The sequence below is a fragment of the Plodia interpunctella genome, chromosome 4 (assembly GCF_027563975.2).
Source record: "Plodia interpunctella isolate USDA-ARS_2022_Savannah chromosome 4, ilPloInte3.2, whole genome shotgun sequence".
NCBI lineage: Eukaryota > Metazoa > Arthropoda > Insecta > Lepidoptera > Pyralidae > Plodia > Plodia interpunctella.
The window spans coordinates 2444856-2463985 of NC_071297.1; the positions used below are offsets into that span (position 1 = coordinate 2444856).

Genomic DNA, 19130 nt, shown 5'->3' on the forward strand with positions numbered 1-19130 from the left:
GAAGGAAAGCGGAATTTGGACTCGAAGCGACGAAGAATACAGGAAAACGCTCAGAAAGAGAAAGAGAGAGACGCAAGATGAAAGATCTGTTTCTTTTCTTGTATATTTAAAGCTTGCAACTCGATAAGACATTGAACAAAAGAACAGTGTTGATTCTGCTAACGTTTAATTTAAAATGTCATTGCATGTCATTTCTTTTTGCGTTAAATAATAAGTTATGTGCACGAAATAAAAGCTGGCGAAGCCGCGGGTAAACACTAGTAAGATAATAAAAATATACCTACATGTTTTCAAGATGCTATATATATATATATATATATATATATATATATATATATATATATATATATGTATGTATAAATGTTGAGTGCATTCCAGTACACACTTATCAAATGTACTTTCGAGACAATTAAAGATATTTCATTCTTTCTCCCCTAAACCGTGGCCCAAGACAAAGATGGACTATATTTTAAATCTCGTTCAAACAGAGTCATTTTTTTGCACCAAACAAAAGAATAAAACAGTTATAAAGGGCTTAGTGCCGGTTTCCATTTCACTTCTCACAATCGAATCGATTCGAAACGAGACGTAGCGAACCAATCACATTGCGTCTTTGTGACGCAACGACAACCACACTGCAATGTGATTGGGTCGACGCAGCGACCCAGCAAATCCGCACTAAGGCCTCAGAAAACGAAGGTCCATATCCGTCCTCACGAACAAATGGAATCCATATAACATTGAGCGGACAATCAGTGACGTAACTAAGCGTAATGGCCCTGGTGCAGAATAAGACATGGGGTCCAAAGTAAAAGAAAAGTCCGAGCTCAGGATTATGTAATCACCAGTTTTTTATAAATTTATGTACAAAAATGATATTACAAACAAACAAACCTCTGTAGGCCCAATAAAATTAAAACCCTTATGGTTGTAAAAAAGAATTGGTTACCTTCAAGTGTAACATCAAAGGTAAATTTAATAACAGTATCATAGAACATTTGCAACTATATGAAATTATAAACTGGTTAACTGGTTGCTTCTGGCCCTTGATTAAGCTGTACAACAGATGTTAAACATATGACATGCAATAAATGATTTGAATTCGAGTTTGAGCTGTGAAATTTTTATCGTATGAATTTAAAACCACATCATAAGAAATAACAGTCACAGGTCGGTCAGTGTTCTAGGGCCACCTGGGCTCGGAAGTCCCAGTGCACGACACCATATAGCCCTTTTATTAGCTACGCCACTGCGTACAATAGAAGAATCGTCGAATTCGTGCCCCGCTCTTGTAATTAGCAACTTAATTGATGTAATTAGTTCAGATATTACTAGGTCAGGTTCATTTTTGTATCATGACTTAGACCTTAGTATTTTTTAACCTGTCACATTTCTATTGTGATATTGCATCATTTGTATCGTAGGTAATTGCTACGATTGCATTATATCTTATCCATAGAATGTTCAAATATTTTTATTATATCAAATTTTCATGTTAAAAATAAAATTTCGATTTAAAAAATTGTCTTATAGTGTTTTCATCTAAAACATTGTCATACAAATGTCACTCATGTAAAGTTTCGTATTTATAATTTTAGCATGATTTTTGTCAAACTCTTTGCTTCATAGAATAAAAATCCAGTTGAGATTTTCATCAAAAGTTACATAATAACTAGCCCCGGGGAAATTCTTCTTCTCTCCCGTGGGAATTTAGGAATAAAAAGTATTTTACTTATAATAAGAAATTAGTTAATAAAACTAATATATTTCCTACATATCTTAAGTAGGTTTACGGTTTTATATAAAATAAGTAATTATATTTTTAAATAACTGAATTTCCATTCCGATTGCGTTCCAGATTTCACAAATAATTTGAGAAACAATTGAATGTGAATGATCGATTGAGACTATTGTTATGTTTTCCGGCTTCCGATACGTTATCAGGAAAATAGTGTTATTTATTTCTGACATTGTAAACGATTCAATAACATGTAAAGCTTATTTGTATGTAAATGAATGAAATCTGCTGTAAGTAACCACAACATTTTAAAATGCCAAAATTTTATTTTGGAAGAAAAAAGGTACAATTTATTTGTATGTAAATTAACCTCAATAATTAGTTACTAGATACAAAATATTATTATTTTTCTTGCATTACGAATATGAAGTACCGCAATTATCACACTTCGGGACATAACACAGGATCATAATCCGTTTAGTGCCCGCGAAAGTGTTATTTTTGATTATTATTAGCTGTTCGAGTCCCACTGCTGGGCAAAAGCCTCCCCTAACTTCTTCCACGCATTCCTATCCTTTGTGTTCTCTTGCCATTCTTTGTCGAACTTTTTGATGTCGTCCGACCATCTCGTCCTAGGGCTTCCTCTTTTCCGCGAAAGTGTTAAATAAAAAAATATATATTAATCAACAAGACATTTAATAAACACAAAAGTAGTAGAATAAAGTAATTGAATTGGTCGAGACTTTTTATGAAATTATTTTATCACATAGAAAATCTTTATTTTCTTCACAATTACATTATCAGTTACGACTGTTTGTTCTAGCTGTTCATTCCTGTTCATGTATTGCACTAATATGTGTAAATTACATGTTAATATATTTAATACTGGTTGTTGCCCAGGGCTTCGCTTCCGATAGCCTATAGCAATCTTGGATAAAGTAACTTTCTAATGGTGAAAGAATTTTTGAAATCGGTCCGGAAGTTTCGGAGATTACCCACCTCAAACGTACAAACTCACAAACGCTTACCTATTTATAATAATAGTATTGATATAGTATTTAATATTTATATGTAAACACTGTAAACGTACCACAAGGTAAATATATAATGACTGTTGATAACCACCATATATTTTTCATTTGCAGTGTTCGACGCATCAGCGAAGTCGCCTCAGGGTTTGCTCTATGGGTCATCGTACCACCTGGGCAACTTCGACGAGTGTGTGGGCATCAGAGACCGTTCTGACAGCAACCTGCCGATGGATGGACAGTACTGCCTCGCTGCTATCAAGTGGAGGGAGTCTGAGGAAGCGAAGAAGGTATTTCTTGAGCAATGCTCGAGAGTTTTGAACGCAAATTTTTAATGATTCATTTATTTCTGAAGGTTCCATTGTCAATAATTTGGAATATTCTGTTCCGGAACAGAATATTCCAAATGATTGCGAGATTGATATTGTAATTTAAATGAGTAGTAATGAAACAATTCTCATCGACGTTTAATTGAAAATTTATCGACGTGTCAATTAAAATTTAATCATTAACAAAGTAGCCTGTCACTCATTGAAATTTTATCACGTATATGTTGCAAAATAAAATAATTATTTTTTAAAGAAACCATTACATTGTATATGATAATAGCGAAAAGTTATTTATTCTAGCTCTTTGTCCCTTACTGCTGGGCAAAGGTCTTCTTGATCTTTTTCTGCGCATTCAGTCTAGTTTTTTCTTTCCATTCCTAGTCAATTATCAGTCATCTGACCATCTCGACCTTGGCCTTCCTCTTAATAGATAACGTATTATTGAATTTTCAGGTGCGCACTGGCCGTGGTGAGATTCTGCGCTGGGCCGTGTGCGTCCCAAACGCTTGTCGTGCTAATGCCGTGCAGGACTTCGTCACAGATGTCTTGTCCCATACTGTGGGAAACTCAACGTCAGTGGAACTAACCGAAAGGGACTGCTACATGAGAAGACCTGTCGTTGTCAAGCCCTTGGACGTTGCTTTCTTGTGAGTGGGAATGAATTATTTTTTCGTAAGTGGTCAGAAGACGTGGTGATTCAGTGGTTAAGACTGGTGCTGTCAATTCTAATTGAGTCTCAGAAAGAGTGTGCATCAACTCGACCTTTTTCGTCTATCGGTTTCGGTTTAAAATTTTAGAAAAGCTTAAATTTTAGAGTTGTTGTCCAAAATGAACCTATAAGTTGTATGGCCCACCAAACAACTTTTAGGTTCATTTTGGAACAAAACTTGAACTCAAACCTAAAACGAGTCGATTTTGTCAATACATTTTTATTTGTTTTACAAAGACGTAGAAAAAACAACATCCATACATATTAACACGTTCATTGACTCTTCAACAGGTTCACATGACGTACCTACCTATTTTCCATGCATCATTATTAGTTTGATTGCTGTTATCCATACTAATATTATATGTGAATGTGTTGTTTGTCCGTCTTTCACGTCAAAACGGGAAAATGGATTGAGGTGATTTTTGATGTCGAGACAGTTGGAGAGCTGAAGATTGTTGGTGGGAGCCGTGGGCAATTTACTCAACATGCATAATTCCCACGAAAATAAGCCGATTGAAAATTAGTATTATCTTCGGGCCATCAATCGTAAATTCTTGAGATGTTAAGTGTTTCGATTCAATGTATAGATTTTTTCCCTGCATTTTTTCATAATCACAGTTTAATAACACATGCAGTTGTTCAACTTGATGAGTCAGATGACAGTCGTTTCGAGTCGTTACTTTCAACACCAATTTCTATTACTCAAGTTTTGGGCAAATAATTTTTTTCTTTCTTGTTTTGTACACTATCGACTAACTTTTCAGTCTCCTCACAGCATAATGTAGATGAAAAATCAATAGATACAAATTAAAAGAAATAAAAGCTTTTATTTAAATGCTCCAAAAAGAAGAAAAGAAAAAAAATCCTTTAAAATTTTAACTATCAACTTATAACCTCATTATACACAATTTATATGATCATAAAAGCTTGTCGCGAGGTTCGCGTAAGTATTTTACTCAAATAAATGGGTACTAGTTATTTACACAAGTAATCCGATAAACCGAACAAACGTACATACATATATTACAAGTTAAATAAAAGCATTTAAAAAATAGTTTACTCAGCCAATCGATAAAAAAGCAATGATAAAACCATCTGTATTTGAGCGGGAATCAAACTGACGCCCGTCGCCTATAATAAATTCCTAATGTCATTGTTTCCAGAGCCATATGTCTGCTTTTCGGCGCCATCCTCGCTATCAGTACCATATACGAGATCTATTCAATCAAATGGGGCAACCAGAAGAGCTCGATCGTCCACGATCTCATCGTCTCTTTCTCCGTGATCAACAACGTGAAGAAGATAATCTCCACTAAGCAGAACAACACTTTAGGGCTGGAGTGTGTGACAGGAATTAAGAGTTTTGCCATGATTTTCATTGTAGCTGGCCACGCTTGTATGTTCATTGCTAGTGGACCAGTCATGAATCCTGATGAATGGGATAAGGTGAGATTTTGTATTTTTTTTTATAGCATAGTCGGTAAACGAGTATACATTTTCTTGATGGTAAGCAAATATTGCATCACATATAAGAAATCTCATCTGAGAAGACTGATGAGTTGCTGTAGACTTTGAGGTAATTTACCACATTGCCTTGTAATTATACTGATTTTCTCATTATTCAAAATGGAACATAATAATGTAAGGACTATTGATTATAAAGCAGAAATGATGAGAGTTAGGTATCCACGGTCTACCTCTGGTGATTTTCGTTTTCATTATATTGTTATATCAAGTTTCTAAATGTGTTGTTATTTATAATAAAAAAAATCTAAGAATCTCTGTCATCCTCACGTGTTTTTTTTTAATATTCGGAGTTGTGAGTCTGTGAAGCCACGGATTAGCTTAAAAAAAAGAATGTATAGAAAGAGTGTATATATGTCTATAAATACTGATTGTTTGTCACTTTTACTTTTTTGTCATATTTAGTTAAGTAACTAGTAGTGTTAGTACCTAGCTATGTTTACAAAATTTGTCATGTTGTGTATGCACGTTTTTGGGTTCAGTCCAGATCGTAATGTTAAATTACTCTGTTTACTGATGTTGTAGATTGTAACCCGTTGTGTATGCCTATATAAATACATAAATATACAATAAATCCAACAATATCCTGTGATTAAATTAGCTAAAATGTCGTTTGGGATTTGTGTACATTCCCTTATTTTAAAAAATCATACTAAAGTGACCTTATTATCAATTTGTTTAAATACTAGCGATCAGCTCCGGCTTCGCACGGGTGTTAATCCGCATCAAAATCCGTATAGGGATAGACAGACAGCGCAAAGCAACTTTGTTTTATACTATGTAATGTTTAATTCTAATGATATGATTAATTTCAAACGTATATTTGTGTTAATTTATGCAAACAAATAGATATGCAATGAAAATACGTCTGTATATTTATGTAACAAGCACTTTAGGCAGAAATTGTCGTCGTGCACATTGTGTAAATTATTATATTCAGACGTCATAGTGAAGATCCACTGTACAAGTAAATATTGATTATGTCCATATTATCCTCCATGTCACACTTCAACACTTCTCTAAAAACATATGGACTATTAGCTATTACCTTGCATTATTACGTATTCTTCGAAATCGGTAAAATTTCATCAAAATCGCCCAAGTTGTTTAGCCAAGTCGGCCAAGTCTTTCCTAATCAAGCATTTAATAAAGTCGTTCTTGTCGTTGGAGCTGCCTCAATTTACATATACGTTTATGCACATTTGTGTCTTTCCTTTCCGTCTCCGAGTTTCGAGAATTTAATAAAATTATCGTATCTTATAATGTGGCCAAAATTCGTAGGGCAAAACATTATCATAGATTTTACAAGCTTTTAATTAACTTGAATTTAAGGATGTAACTAGTATGTTTGGATGGAATTTTGTAACTCAATTTTGAAGCTTCTTCAACCGATTGAGCTGAAATTTTGTACACACGTTTAATTTGGACGACAATACATTATTACCAAGAACGGCTCCCAACGAGGAAACTCCTCAAAGGTTTACTGCACGGGCATGATATTTTTGTCACGCATTTAAATTCAATAAGATTTCCCTGACAATATAAAAGCAAAATTTCAATTTTGTAAAAAACCTATTTTTATTTACAGTTAACTCGACAACCAGTGAACTCCCTGATGTTAAGCAACCATCTGTTGGTGGACACCTTCCTCTTCTTGAGCGCATTTCTCTTCAGTCGCCTCCTTCTCATAGAATTGGACAAGAGACGGGGCAGGCTGAACGTCATTCCTATTTTGGTATTCCGGTACATAAGGTGGGTGATAATATTATCAACATACTAAAGTTGTTGCTTGTAACTCCGTCCGTTTTATGCCGCCTATATGTGACCCTGGGTCATTGAATATATCTATTCTAAATTTCAACGAAATTAGTCTCGCAATTGAAAGTGATAGACAGACTGAATGATAGTCAGACATTTAAAATATTAGTATGAATAAAATTCTTATGTAGTTGATTGATAAATTGCTGGGCAATGAAAGTCGAAATTTTATGGGATGATCGTTTGCTTGTAGGTTAATGCTAAGATGTGACGTCCCACGGGTAAAATTACTTTATGGACTTATTGTAGACGACCTCCGTGGCCTAATAGTCATCACGCCGGACCGCTACACTGGAGGTCCCGGGATCGATCCCCTCGGTCTTGGATGTTTATCTATATGTTATAGAATATAGTATCGTTGAGTTAGTAACCCATAACACAAGTCTCGATTTTACTTTGTGGCTAACTCAATCTGTGTGATTTGTCTGTATTTTGTAAGTGTATTTATAATTGATCTGAATAGTTTTTGAGTAGCAGATTTCAGAAAGAAATATCTATGCGTTACTAGAAATCTACCATATGGAACCTTGAAACGACACACAATACATAATAATGAAACAAATTACATATATAGGTTTCTGTTTATTATTTAACATATAACAGGACAATGGGGCACAACTGGTTTACCTGGTTTCATTAGGTAAACGAGCAATATGTAACATCAAAGGCTCGATGTTGATTGGTTCATAATTGCGACCTGGCGACAATCTGATCGTATTGCCAATTGTGTTGTTACAGCTACAGGGATCGTTTGAACAATTTATTTCATAAATATCTGTATTAATTTATTACTTACAAAGCTTGTTTGTTTCAATAAATTATGTTTATTTAGAAACGTCTCCTTAAAAAGTGTGAAAAGAGCAATATTTTTCATATAAATCAATGCAGTTGTACATATAATAATGTTTATTTTAAATGAAACTAATATTTTAAAGCAACCGGCCACAGGGCTGGAAGCTTCTTTGACCAAAGGCTCAGCATTGCAGACAATCACATAGGAAATACTGCCAGCTTTGTGTACAGGTTGCTGCAGGACACATTTATTAGCATTTGTTAAGTGTTTTGTGTAGGAAAGCGTTGCAGTCATTAGCTGGCCTATGAATGAAAATGACTTATAATTTAATGGTTTAATTGCAGAGTTACCCCAGCTTACCTAATCGTGATCCTGTTCTACATGACATGGCTGCCGAAGATTGGGGAGGGCCCGCTGTGGGGAGACAAAATACAGTTGGAGCAGGAGAGGTGCATGGACTCCTGGTGGGCCAACATCCTGTACATAAACAACTATGTTAACACTGATAAATTGGTGAGTGGCATCGACATTGTGGTTTGTGATTGGAAAAGATAGTTTAAATTGATATAATTCGTTGTGAAATTCAGTTACTATGGCGGCCGAAATCTGTTGATTTCGGTATATTCCTACGGTAGTTTTATCAAAATATTATCTAAACTATATGTATTGAAGTTATCTCCTTTATTTGTCTAATTCCTACTTAGATATTTTTTTCTGTATTATTGTACCTATACTTGTCAAATAAATTGATTGACTGATGATTGATTGATCTTTATTTACAATAATTTTAAATTTAAATAAATAATAATAATAATTTTAAATAAATTTGGCTCCTTTAACATTTAGTCACAATTTTTTATTTTATTTTGTGTGCCTACATCGATTTGAATTCGGATTATCTCTAAAATATCTTGATCTGATGAATTTCTTCCTCCTGAATGATGAAGCTCCTTATTTCTTGCTTTGTGATAAAGTGATTTCTTTTTAATTTCAGTGCATGTTCCAGTCGTGGTACCTCTCAGTAGACACCCAGCTGTTCTTCATCGCACCTATATTCATCTACAGCCTCTGGCGATGGAGCCGCATCGGCCCTGTCTTCCTGAGCTTCTGTATTGTGATCACTCTTGTAGTTCCTTCTGTGATCACTTATATTGATCGGTTGGATCCTACAATTTTATTTTATGCCAAGTAAGTTTTCACCTGACCACCACGGGTACGATTTACAGTGACATCATTTGAATTATTGTATTTATTGTCTTATAATAATTGCTATAAATATATGATTTCATGTTTAAAAAAATAGAAATCTTAAATTACTTTCTCCTTTCCATACACTCTTATTTTCTTTTTCAGAGATTTTACAGACTTCGCCGGCAATTTCTACTTCAAGGAAGCATATATTAAAACACATATGAAAATGGTCACGTATCTGATGGGCATACTAACAGGATATATCCTACATAGGATACAGTCAGAGAAGTACGTAATTTATCATAAAATGTTTAGCTTAAACAATAATATCTGATATCGCTTACCATTGACTAGTTAAGCGGTATGAGTTGGCCACGCTTTTTAGGTACAAGCCTTTATTTAATTTGCAAGTGTATGAGGGTTTAATTATGATTTTTCCGGTGGAATTGTGCTGCTCAACGTTGAAGCAGATATTATTACTATTATTAACCATTACTAGATGGTACAGTCAACAGCACATCAAACTACCCTGCTTGAACATCTATGGCGCTGTACAGTCAACAGCACATTAGTGCTGTTGACTGTACATCTACTCATCGACGTTTTATTCCACGGGCATGAATTTGGCATTTTTAAATTTGATTTGCGTAAATAATATCTATACATTGTTAATAATCTCTTGTATCCTTGTTGCTAGCTACACTCTCTCCCGGACCTTAAAGTTCTTCGCATGGATCACCAGTATAGTCCTGGGGTCCGTGACCGTCTTCTCAGTCTCAGTGTTCTACCAGGAGTGGTATGAGTACAATGTCATCGAAGCCGCTGCGTATATATCCCTGCATAAACTTGCGTGGGGTATCGCGAACGGGTGGCTGATAGTTGCCTGTGCTACTGGATGTGGAGGTAAATCATTGCTATTGATTTTTCTTTTTGTCTATTTGTGGTGAAATATTGCAAGAATTCGATTTACTATGTCTCATTGTCTATTTACCATGAAATATGCAATACCTTTTTGACTTTTTTGACCTCCAATTTCATGTTTCCAAAATAAGAATTTATCATGTTAGACAGCCAGTAGACATAGTCCATCCTCCTTATCCACCCAATAAAATATTTAATGATGATGATGATATAGCCAAGAGCAGTGATTTAATCATATTTGACTGATGTATTCCATTTAATTGCAGGTTGGATGTGCACATTGCTCAAATGGAAATTTCTAGTGCCAATCTCGAGGTTGACCTTCTGTGCTTACCTGGTCAACGGCGTAGTCGAGTTGTACTATGTGGGCCAGCTACGGCATCCGATGCATGTCACCATATTCACGATAGTGAGTATTGTCATACTTTAAAATGGACCCTACGCTTCAAGGTGTTACAAACAAGAATTCATCAGCATTAGAAACACGCTCAGATGAGAGAGAAATACCCAGTTTGTTCTACTGTTTGTCGAAGAAAGAAAATTGCTGAAAATATAATCGAAAGTTTTCTTTGCATTTCTTCCATTCTTTCATGTTCTAGAAAATGTTTATTTAAATTAAGGTGAATTCTAACTTTTTTACTTATGAGTACTTATCATAGATAAAAGAAATGTACTTATCTATGTAATGGAATTAGTAGGTACTCCACGAAGTACTTATAAGATCTATGATCTATGTACTTAGAACTATGTGGAAGGCTGAAAAATTATATACGGTATTTTTTGCCACGCCCTACCAAATTCAAAATTCAAAATTCTTTATTCAATTTAGGATGATATAAATAACTTATTGACGTCAAAAGAATTACTTAAACTAAGTCTACTGCCGGCTTCCAAAGCGCAGGTGAAAAAGAAGCGGCGCAACAAACTTCACCGCAGCCTTTTCTCCAAGGACGTCAATTAACAAATATAGGTCTTATACATATATTAAAAATTAGGAGGACGAATTTAGATCATTATTAAAAATGAATGAATAAATAAAATAAAAGTTGTATTTCCAATAAAATTATTGAAAATTGTCACACAATATATATATATATATATATATATATATATATATATATATATATATATATATATATATATTGTGTGACAATTTTCAGTGACAATTTATATATATATATAAATTTAAAAAATAGATTTTATAAAGCTAAATGTACAAAACGTACGTAATAATGTCATAAACCAATTACATATGTTATGAGGATACTGCACCATGCTTGGGCCAAACATTATTGTCATTCACATAATCGTCAGACTTGTAATATGCCTTTTTACAAAGTACTTCTTTTATATAATTTCTAAATTTTTGTCCGGCAAATCAAGAATCCATTTAGGCAATTTGTTATAAAAACGGATACAGTTCCCAACAAAAGACGTTCTAACTTTGGCCAACCGATGCCCGGGTACCATGGCAATGACGGACCTACACTATGGTGATTGTGGGGCATTAACACTATGGCATGAATAGTTTATGACTAATAACCATGGATTTAGTAGGTACTCCGTTTGTTCGACAGCTACCTTAATTATAACGTTTATTGTGATGACTTCTTAATAAAAGTTGTTTCAAAATTTTAGTTTTTTATGGTGGTTGAGTTTATTTTAATAATTTTATTATTTATTTATAATACTTACTAAATCCATGCTAATAATATAACAATGACTTTTACGACTACCATCACCCAGGAGCACAGCAAGCAGTACACAGCTAAGCAAAAGCTAAGCAGTCAACCAATGTGCAGATTTCCTCGCGACATTATCCTTCGCCGTCATGATAGTAACAAATATTAAATAACTTATGTTTATTTTCAGACTGCGAATGCAATTTCGCACATGGTGCTGACATTTTTACTTGCCTTCATACTGTGTATAACGTTTGAGTCGCCTATTCACGGCATAGAGAAAATTCTTCTAAGGACCTTAGGTGAGCTGCAACATTCTTTTTTAATCAAAAATTGAACATTGATACCAGTAGTTTGTAGCTTGTGAGAAATAACTATTTAATATAAAACTGGCGTGAAAAAGTGTCTGTAAAAGTTTAATTTCTGAATAAACGATTTGAATTTAATTTCAATATACTGTAATAAATAATAATTACTCGTAATATTGGGAATTTAGAAATTGGTTGCTATTGAAAATTCCATAATTTTATTTAATCGTTTTTAATCACTATCCATGTCATTCTTCTCGTTAATGTTTAAATTAATTATTGGGCAACTTTTTAAAACTTGTTTTTTTAATTTTAATTAGAAATATGATTATTTATATTTTTTAATTTCAGCGCGTCCTGTGCTCAGCGACAATGCCGTCAAAGGCCAACCGTCAAGCAACACTAGTCAATCGAAACCAGAATCATAGCATACAATCTGATCTAGACTAGATTTTACAATAAATAGGTACGTGTTAGTTACAAAATAGATAAAATGCCACCGTTAGTTGAAAATATCTTCAAAAACATAAATACCATACTCAGATACCAATGTGTGCTTAGTGAACGACCTTGCTATGGACACAATAACAATGAGCAACATCTGATTTTTCTTGGTATTTTTCTATCATTCATCGCGCGCTCATTGGTCCAATTCAGGATTTCCCCTCAACCAACAGAATAGACTGGTTATGTAGAATGAACTTAATTTAAAACGACACTGAGTGCGCACCTCTAATTTCACTTCAGTCAAGAAATAAGGCAACTTTTCACCTCAAAAAAAAAAACTTGGCGAAAACGAATTAACTGAATTAAAGGGGAAAGTCTCAATTAAGAATCCGCCAACACAGACACTAGCGCCACCATCACATTTTTATCAAAAGAAATTTACAAAAATGTGATGATGGCGCCAGACTGCAGGTTTGTGCTCTCTTAACGCTGGAGCTAAAGTATCAACTTAATTAAGAAGTTCGTCATTTCGGGAACATTTCTATAGATTCAGTTATGGGAGTGCGGTATTTAGTTTTATGTTACATACAATTCGAACATGATTGACATGAGACGACCTCGGTGGCACAGTGGTAAAGTGCTTGCCTCTGAACCGAGAGGTCCCGGGTTCGATCCCCGGTCGGGTCTTGATGGAAAATGATCTTTTTCTGATTGGCCCGGGTCTTGGATGTTTATCTATATATGTATTTGTTATAAAATATAGTATCGTTGAGTTAGTATCCCATAACACAAGTCTCGAACATACTTTGGGGCTAGCTCAATCTGTGTGATTTGTCCTAATATATTTATTTATTTAATTAAGATTGTTTGGAAAGAGAAAAGTGAAACTTTAGCGCTAGCAGTGGGACAAATATAGTTTATAAATTGTAATGGTGAATGTTATTTTATACTTTTTTAAATAATTATTTTCATGGTCGTAGCGTGTAGTATTTATATATATTTCCGAAATAAACAATTATTATTATTATTATTTGTATCTCCTTTTGGGATTCACGGCATATAGTCCGGTCCTTTGAGAGGCTTGCGTGGGGATTTATTATTATTATTATTATATTTCTCACTTATATTATAAATTGTTGTATGATATCTTTGTACATAATTAAATCGTAGGTATTAACGTAAGTAGTCCTATAATATAATTCATTCGAATTATGTGATCATAGGAATATAAATGTAAAAATTTAAGCTTGCTCAATTTTGTACTTTTATTTCATGTTACAATTTGAAATAAACAAAGTATTTTTTATATCTACATTTTTATTCAGCACCTTTTCCCGTAAGTAGGAAGCAAGTAAAGTTACTTAGGTAAATAAGTTTTTACTTTCTTCCAATCTGTTTTTCTTGTGAGTGTGTTATATCATCAATGAAGAAAATTCTATAAAATTCGGTACACGAGTAGTATCTTAACTAATATTATAAAAGCGAAAATAAGTTTGTTTGTTATTTCTTCACGTTCTATGTACTCAATCAATAGTCTTGAAATTTTGCGTGTACCTACACATATAGTATGAAGTACGGAGAAGGACATAGGGTAACTTTCATCGCGGAAACATAACTGTTCCATTGGAAAATCACGTGGGCGAAGTCGTAGGCAAAAGCTAGTACCTACCATAGATAAAAGAATAATATATGCTAGTACCATAGGTACTATATATATACGTATTAAACGGTTCATTGGGTTGAGGCTTACATTATAGAAATTCTAAATTCTGTGAGTTGAAGTAATTTTTGTCGTGAAGATACTTGGAGGATAGTTGGAGAGTGAATTATGTTATTTTTTCGGCTCCGGGCAAAAATTAGTAAATTGTTACTGTTTAGAAGTCTCTAGTTCTGTAGTCTCTATTCAGAAGGTCTAGTGGTTAAGACACCGGAATCGAGAGGTTCTAAGCTAAGCAGATTTGAGTAATGAGTACCTAGTAAGAGAATTTATTGAGTGACTAGATGCGCCCTGGGACCTCGCTCCCGTAGGAATTTCAGGATAAATAGTACCCTAAATAGTAGTATTAAATTACATTACAATAATTATATATACAATAATTATAATTACAATTACAATAATCCAAATTTCACATACCTCCTCACAAACTTTCATATTTATAATATTAGTAGAATAAGATGACACAAACAACCAATTAGGAATTGGCGCATGCGACCTTCACTTTCAATATTTGTCATAATCAAACCGCGAGCGCAGCAAACTTGGACATTTCATAACACCAGAGACAAGTTGCTTCTAGAACAAACTTGTCTACTTCCATAATCGTATGAGTGACGGCTTGCTAAGTTTGCTAACTTAGACCAAGATGATATTTTACATAGTATTAATGTCTACTACATGTTATGTGGGCGGCGGACTTAATGACAAAAGCATTCTCTACCAGTCAACCTTCAGGAAAAAATAAATAAAATATTTGATACCACTCTAAATATTTTGAATCTCGTGGATGCTGAATTACGTCACTCTCTGTTAGTTTTTACAATAATAACCATGAAAAATATGGGTTTTGATAAAAAGTCGTTTGTAGTTACTTATCTAGTTATGTGTTTATACCTATAGGAATACATTTCTAGACAGTAATATATCTCGAACATTGAGCATTTTGTGTTAATTTCAATGAGTTTTAATTTATTTTTAGACCTAATTAAAATAGCCCACTGTTTTTCTAACAAGATATATTTTTATCCGAGCTTTACGAAGTAATCGGTTTGAGTCATAATATATACTTCTAAAATGTATTTTGTTTTCCACTTCAACATTGAATATAATTTCTTTTCGTTTCTCCCTATCATTGGGGTTAACGAACCCTTTGAGAAAAATCCATGACCAAGTCTAGTGGAGATAGGACAGCAAACTTATATTGGGACGGGACAGCGCATAAAACCTTATCACACCAGCTTACAAAGTTTTATCTTTTATCTTTGTGTAAACAGCCTTCTTCCCCACAGAAATAACTATCTATCTATTGTCACTATTCATATGTGGATTGTGTTGCAGTAACAACTAAAAGCTAATGAAGTAACGTAATCGTTTCAGACGGTACTGCGGTAGTTTTAAGTTAGAAGTTCCTATTAAATGTAAAATTTTAATGTAATCTAGTGGTGTGCTTAATTATATATTTACTACGAAATAAAAAGCTCGGTGCAAAAATTTGTTGCAGAAAAAAATTTGGTCTTTTAAAGCGATTTTAATTGAAGTGAAAAACACAGTTTACTTTTTGTAATTAATTACACAAAATTTGTATTTTATGGACTGAAAACCAGTTATTAATACAAATTTAAACAAAAATAATCTATTAAATTATATATTACAAAAGATAATACTTACTGGACGGAATGACGGCTTTTAAAATAGGTAGAATAATGGAAAGCCGTATTCGTTACACTAATTTTAATCAACTCCTGTGAAAAATCCATCATGGCGTCAGTCGACGAAATTTGCAAAACGTTATATTGTATCTCGACAGCCCTGCACTCAGTTAAATGAATATCAAGCCATACATACATACTTATATTCATACTATAAGCGAATTAAAAACATCACAATCTATGACATAATATGTCATAGATTAGGTGTAAAAGTAAAGTAAAAGTAAAAGGTGAGAAGTTAACTCGCCTCCTATAATTTTAAGTATTGAAAATATTTCCAAATTAAGCTATATGATATTTTTAATTTGGAAATTATAATTGGAAAACTTGACAAAAACTACCAAAAAAAAAGTTTTTACAAAATTTTTATTTTGAACACGATTTTTTATTCTCGTCTTGCATTGCATTTTTATCTAAACTAAATATATATAAAATAACCACTGAATAGATTGCCTGAAGATGTCTTGAGTTGTACCACATACATGTACTTGAACAATAAGCTTGTAATAACAATGATTAATTTGATAATATGGTCGACCTCGGTGGCGTAGTGGTAAAGTTCTTGCCACTGAACCGTGAGGTTCGATTCCCGGTCGGATCATGATGGAAAATGGTCTTTTTCTGATTGGCCCGGGTCTTGGATGTTTATCTATATATGTATTTGTTATAAAATATAGTATTGTTGAGTTAGTATCCCATGACACAAGTCTCGAACTTACTTTGAGGCTAACTCAATCTGTGTGATTCGTCCTAATATATTTATTTATATTTATATAATAGCTCTATATTTGGATCTTCTTCAAAGTCGTATTCCTCATGGCTGAGGGCCGTGGTCATTACGTGGAATTAAACATACACAACAACTTTTTTGGCATTAGTAATGGAGTGGTTTACCATTGCCTTCTCCATTTCACACACAAGTTAATAATCAACCAGTGTGCAGGTTTCCTCACGACGTTTTCCTTCACCGGAAGCAAGTGGTGGTCGATGAAAACTACTATACATGAGTCATATTGGTATACAAACTCATGTGGCACGAGTAGGATTCGAACCTGGGACCTTTCGATCCACAGGCGGGCGTCTTAATCATTACACCACCACCGCTTCCGCATATTTGGATGCTATTATTCAAATGGATTGATGTTGGTAAAATGTGAAACACGAAAAGCTCATATAACACATTTATTTTTATCAAACTGCGGGTTGCTGTTTCAGAGAAACACATCCATAGCTCGTTGTACAAAATATAAAACCGACTGTTCTGGAAACCTCAAAAGGAAAATCCAGTACCCTTATAGGATCATTTCGTTGCCGTCTATCCATCTGCCAATAACAATTACTACACCTAAAATAGCCTCCCAGAGACACAAACTAGATAGGCATTGATCGAGAACCGAAAAAAGTATTCATCACCGCTCAGCTCAGCTCAGCTCGGGCTCAGTTTTAAAACCGCAATGTTCAGTGAAATTTGGCACTGCTCCCGCCACATTCTTTAATATTTTAATACACTGCATAATGCATTCAACGTCAACCCGGGCTTAACAGGGAAATTTTAATGCGGAATGATCAAAGGAATGTCGCTTCTGTAGCTCTCTGTTCATTTCGCAATAATGTTTTTGAGATAATGGAATTTTGAACAGATCGCCAATTGATTTATTTACAAAACACTGTTGATAAATATTTTAACCCCCGACGATAGACGGTGGGGATTGTCTGTGTCATCGTAGCAGCCAAACGACTGAACCGATTTTGGTCAAATTTAATTTTGGACTAGTAAGTTGATGAACGCTGTTGGCATCAATACAATCTAAAAAATTAAAATTTAAAAAATAAAATAAAACCGGTAAAGAGCGAGTCGGACTGATTTTTATAAAATGTCATTATCTATAAAATGGCAAAAAATCACGTTTGCGGTATGGAAACCCCCTCAACCTTATTGGATTCTGTTTTTTAGAAGTTGTTATAGCGTCAACGGAAACGCATAAGCAAATGAATAATTCAACTATCGCGGTGCATGAGGTACAGACGGACATACAGACAGATGGACGGATAGCGGAGTCGTAGTAATAGGGTCCCATTTTAACTTTTGGTAACGGAACCCTAAAAATAATGAAAATAACTTTGTAATTTGGAATGTAAAAACACATCGTACTTGGGTCATATTATACAAATAGTAACTAATATATATTATGTTTATATATATATAATATATTTTTATGAAGAGATTTTTTTATATAACATATTTCTTCATAAATATAAGACGAGATAACTTGGCCTCTTAACCTCAGATAAGGGTAAACCCCGCGTCAATTCTCTTGGGGAAATGCTTTGTTTGTTTACATAATAATTTGCCTTATCAATCAGTTTTTCGATTTGATACCTTTTACCATTATATCCTAATAACGAAAAAAGATTTGAGTCCGGAAAACTACCTTTCATTCCGGAAAAGGTACTTACTGGAAATTCACACGTTAAAAACAATTGTTTAATCAAATCTCCTTCTCAGATTGTTCAAGTGGCACACAGCAGATATGCTTGTTAATACATTAATTTCAGATTTGGCACATCCATACAATCCATACTAATAATGTTATAAAGAGAAACAAAAGAGTATTTTTGTTTGTAATGAACAAACTCAAATTGATTGATGAAGTTTGGCACAGAGACAGACAAAACCTTCAGAAGTAACATAGGTCGGGCAGGGCAGCTAGTTTTGTTACAATTTTAGGGTTCACTCTTGACACGAAAAGTGGTCATTTTAAAAATTAAAACACAAGGACCTATATTTTACAGGAGTATGTAAATCCATCGCAGTCTCAGCACCAAAAGTGGATAATAAATTCCGAGCCACCTGCCTGCAAGGGTCGTTCTATACTTTTGAGGAACAAAACTTGAAGAAATACATCTTTTGTCCACTTTCAAATTTATGAAGCCTCGTGTTTTTAGAATGAAGAGGCGAAACTAATGGGAGTAAATCACAACTAATTTGTTGTGCGTGTGTACTATTGTGTATGCAGGTGTGATGTAGCCCTTCTTGATATTTGCATAATGTTTACATGAAGTATACACAAATATTGACAGGTGATTTAAAACAACATAAAACATTAAAACAACATATTTAGTCATTACATTTTGTTGGATTTGATGTCAATAATTCGTCTTCTTTACCTTTTTCGTTATTGCAGTCAGCACAGTAATTAAAGGTCTTCCCAT

The 19130-nt window shown here is 33.9% G+C and overlaps 1 protein-coding gene and 1 long non-coding RNA gene across 2 annotated transcripts in view; one reads left to right on the forward strand and one right to left on the reverse strand.

Moving 5' to 3' along the window:
* Positions 1–12632, forward strand: part of LOC128669320 (uncharacterized protein) — a 32220-nt gene extending 19588 nt beyond the window's left edge. Inside the window, exons 2-12 of the mRNA XM_053744072.2 lie at positions 2884–3056; positions 3549–3742; positions 4971–5253; positions 6920–7083; positions 8287–8455; positions 8937–9130; positions 9296–9421; positions 9831–10036; positions 10321–10463; positions 11927–12038; positions 12396–12632. Coding sequence (XP_053600047.1) covers positions 2884–3056; positions 3549–3742; positions 4971–5253; positions 6920–7083; positions 8287–8455; positions 8937–9130; positions 9296–9421; positions 9831–10036; positions 10321–10463; positions 11927–12038; positions 12396–12472 — 1841 coding nt within the window. The 3' untranslated portion in view covers positions 12473–12632. The remainder of the gene's footprint in view (positions 1–2883; positions 3057–3548; positions 3743–4970; positions 5254–6919; positions 7084–8286; positions 8456–8936; positions 9131–9295; positions 9422–9830; positions 10037–10320; positions 10464–11926; positions 12039–12395) is intronic.
* LOC128669321 (uncharacterized) lies at positions 2901–16012 on the reverse strand. Its single transcript, XR_008404630.1, has 3 exons — positions 15877–16012; positions 8303–8419; positions 2901–3039 (listed from the first exon to the last, which is right to left on the reverse strand). It is a non-coding gene; the product is annotated as an uncharacterized LOC128669321 (long non-coding RNA).
* Between the last annotated feature and the right edge of the window lie 3118 nt (positions 16013–19130).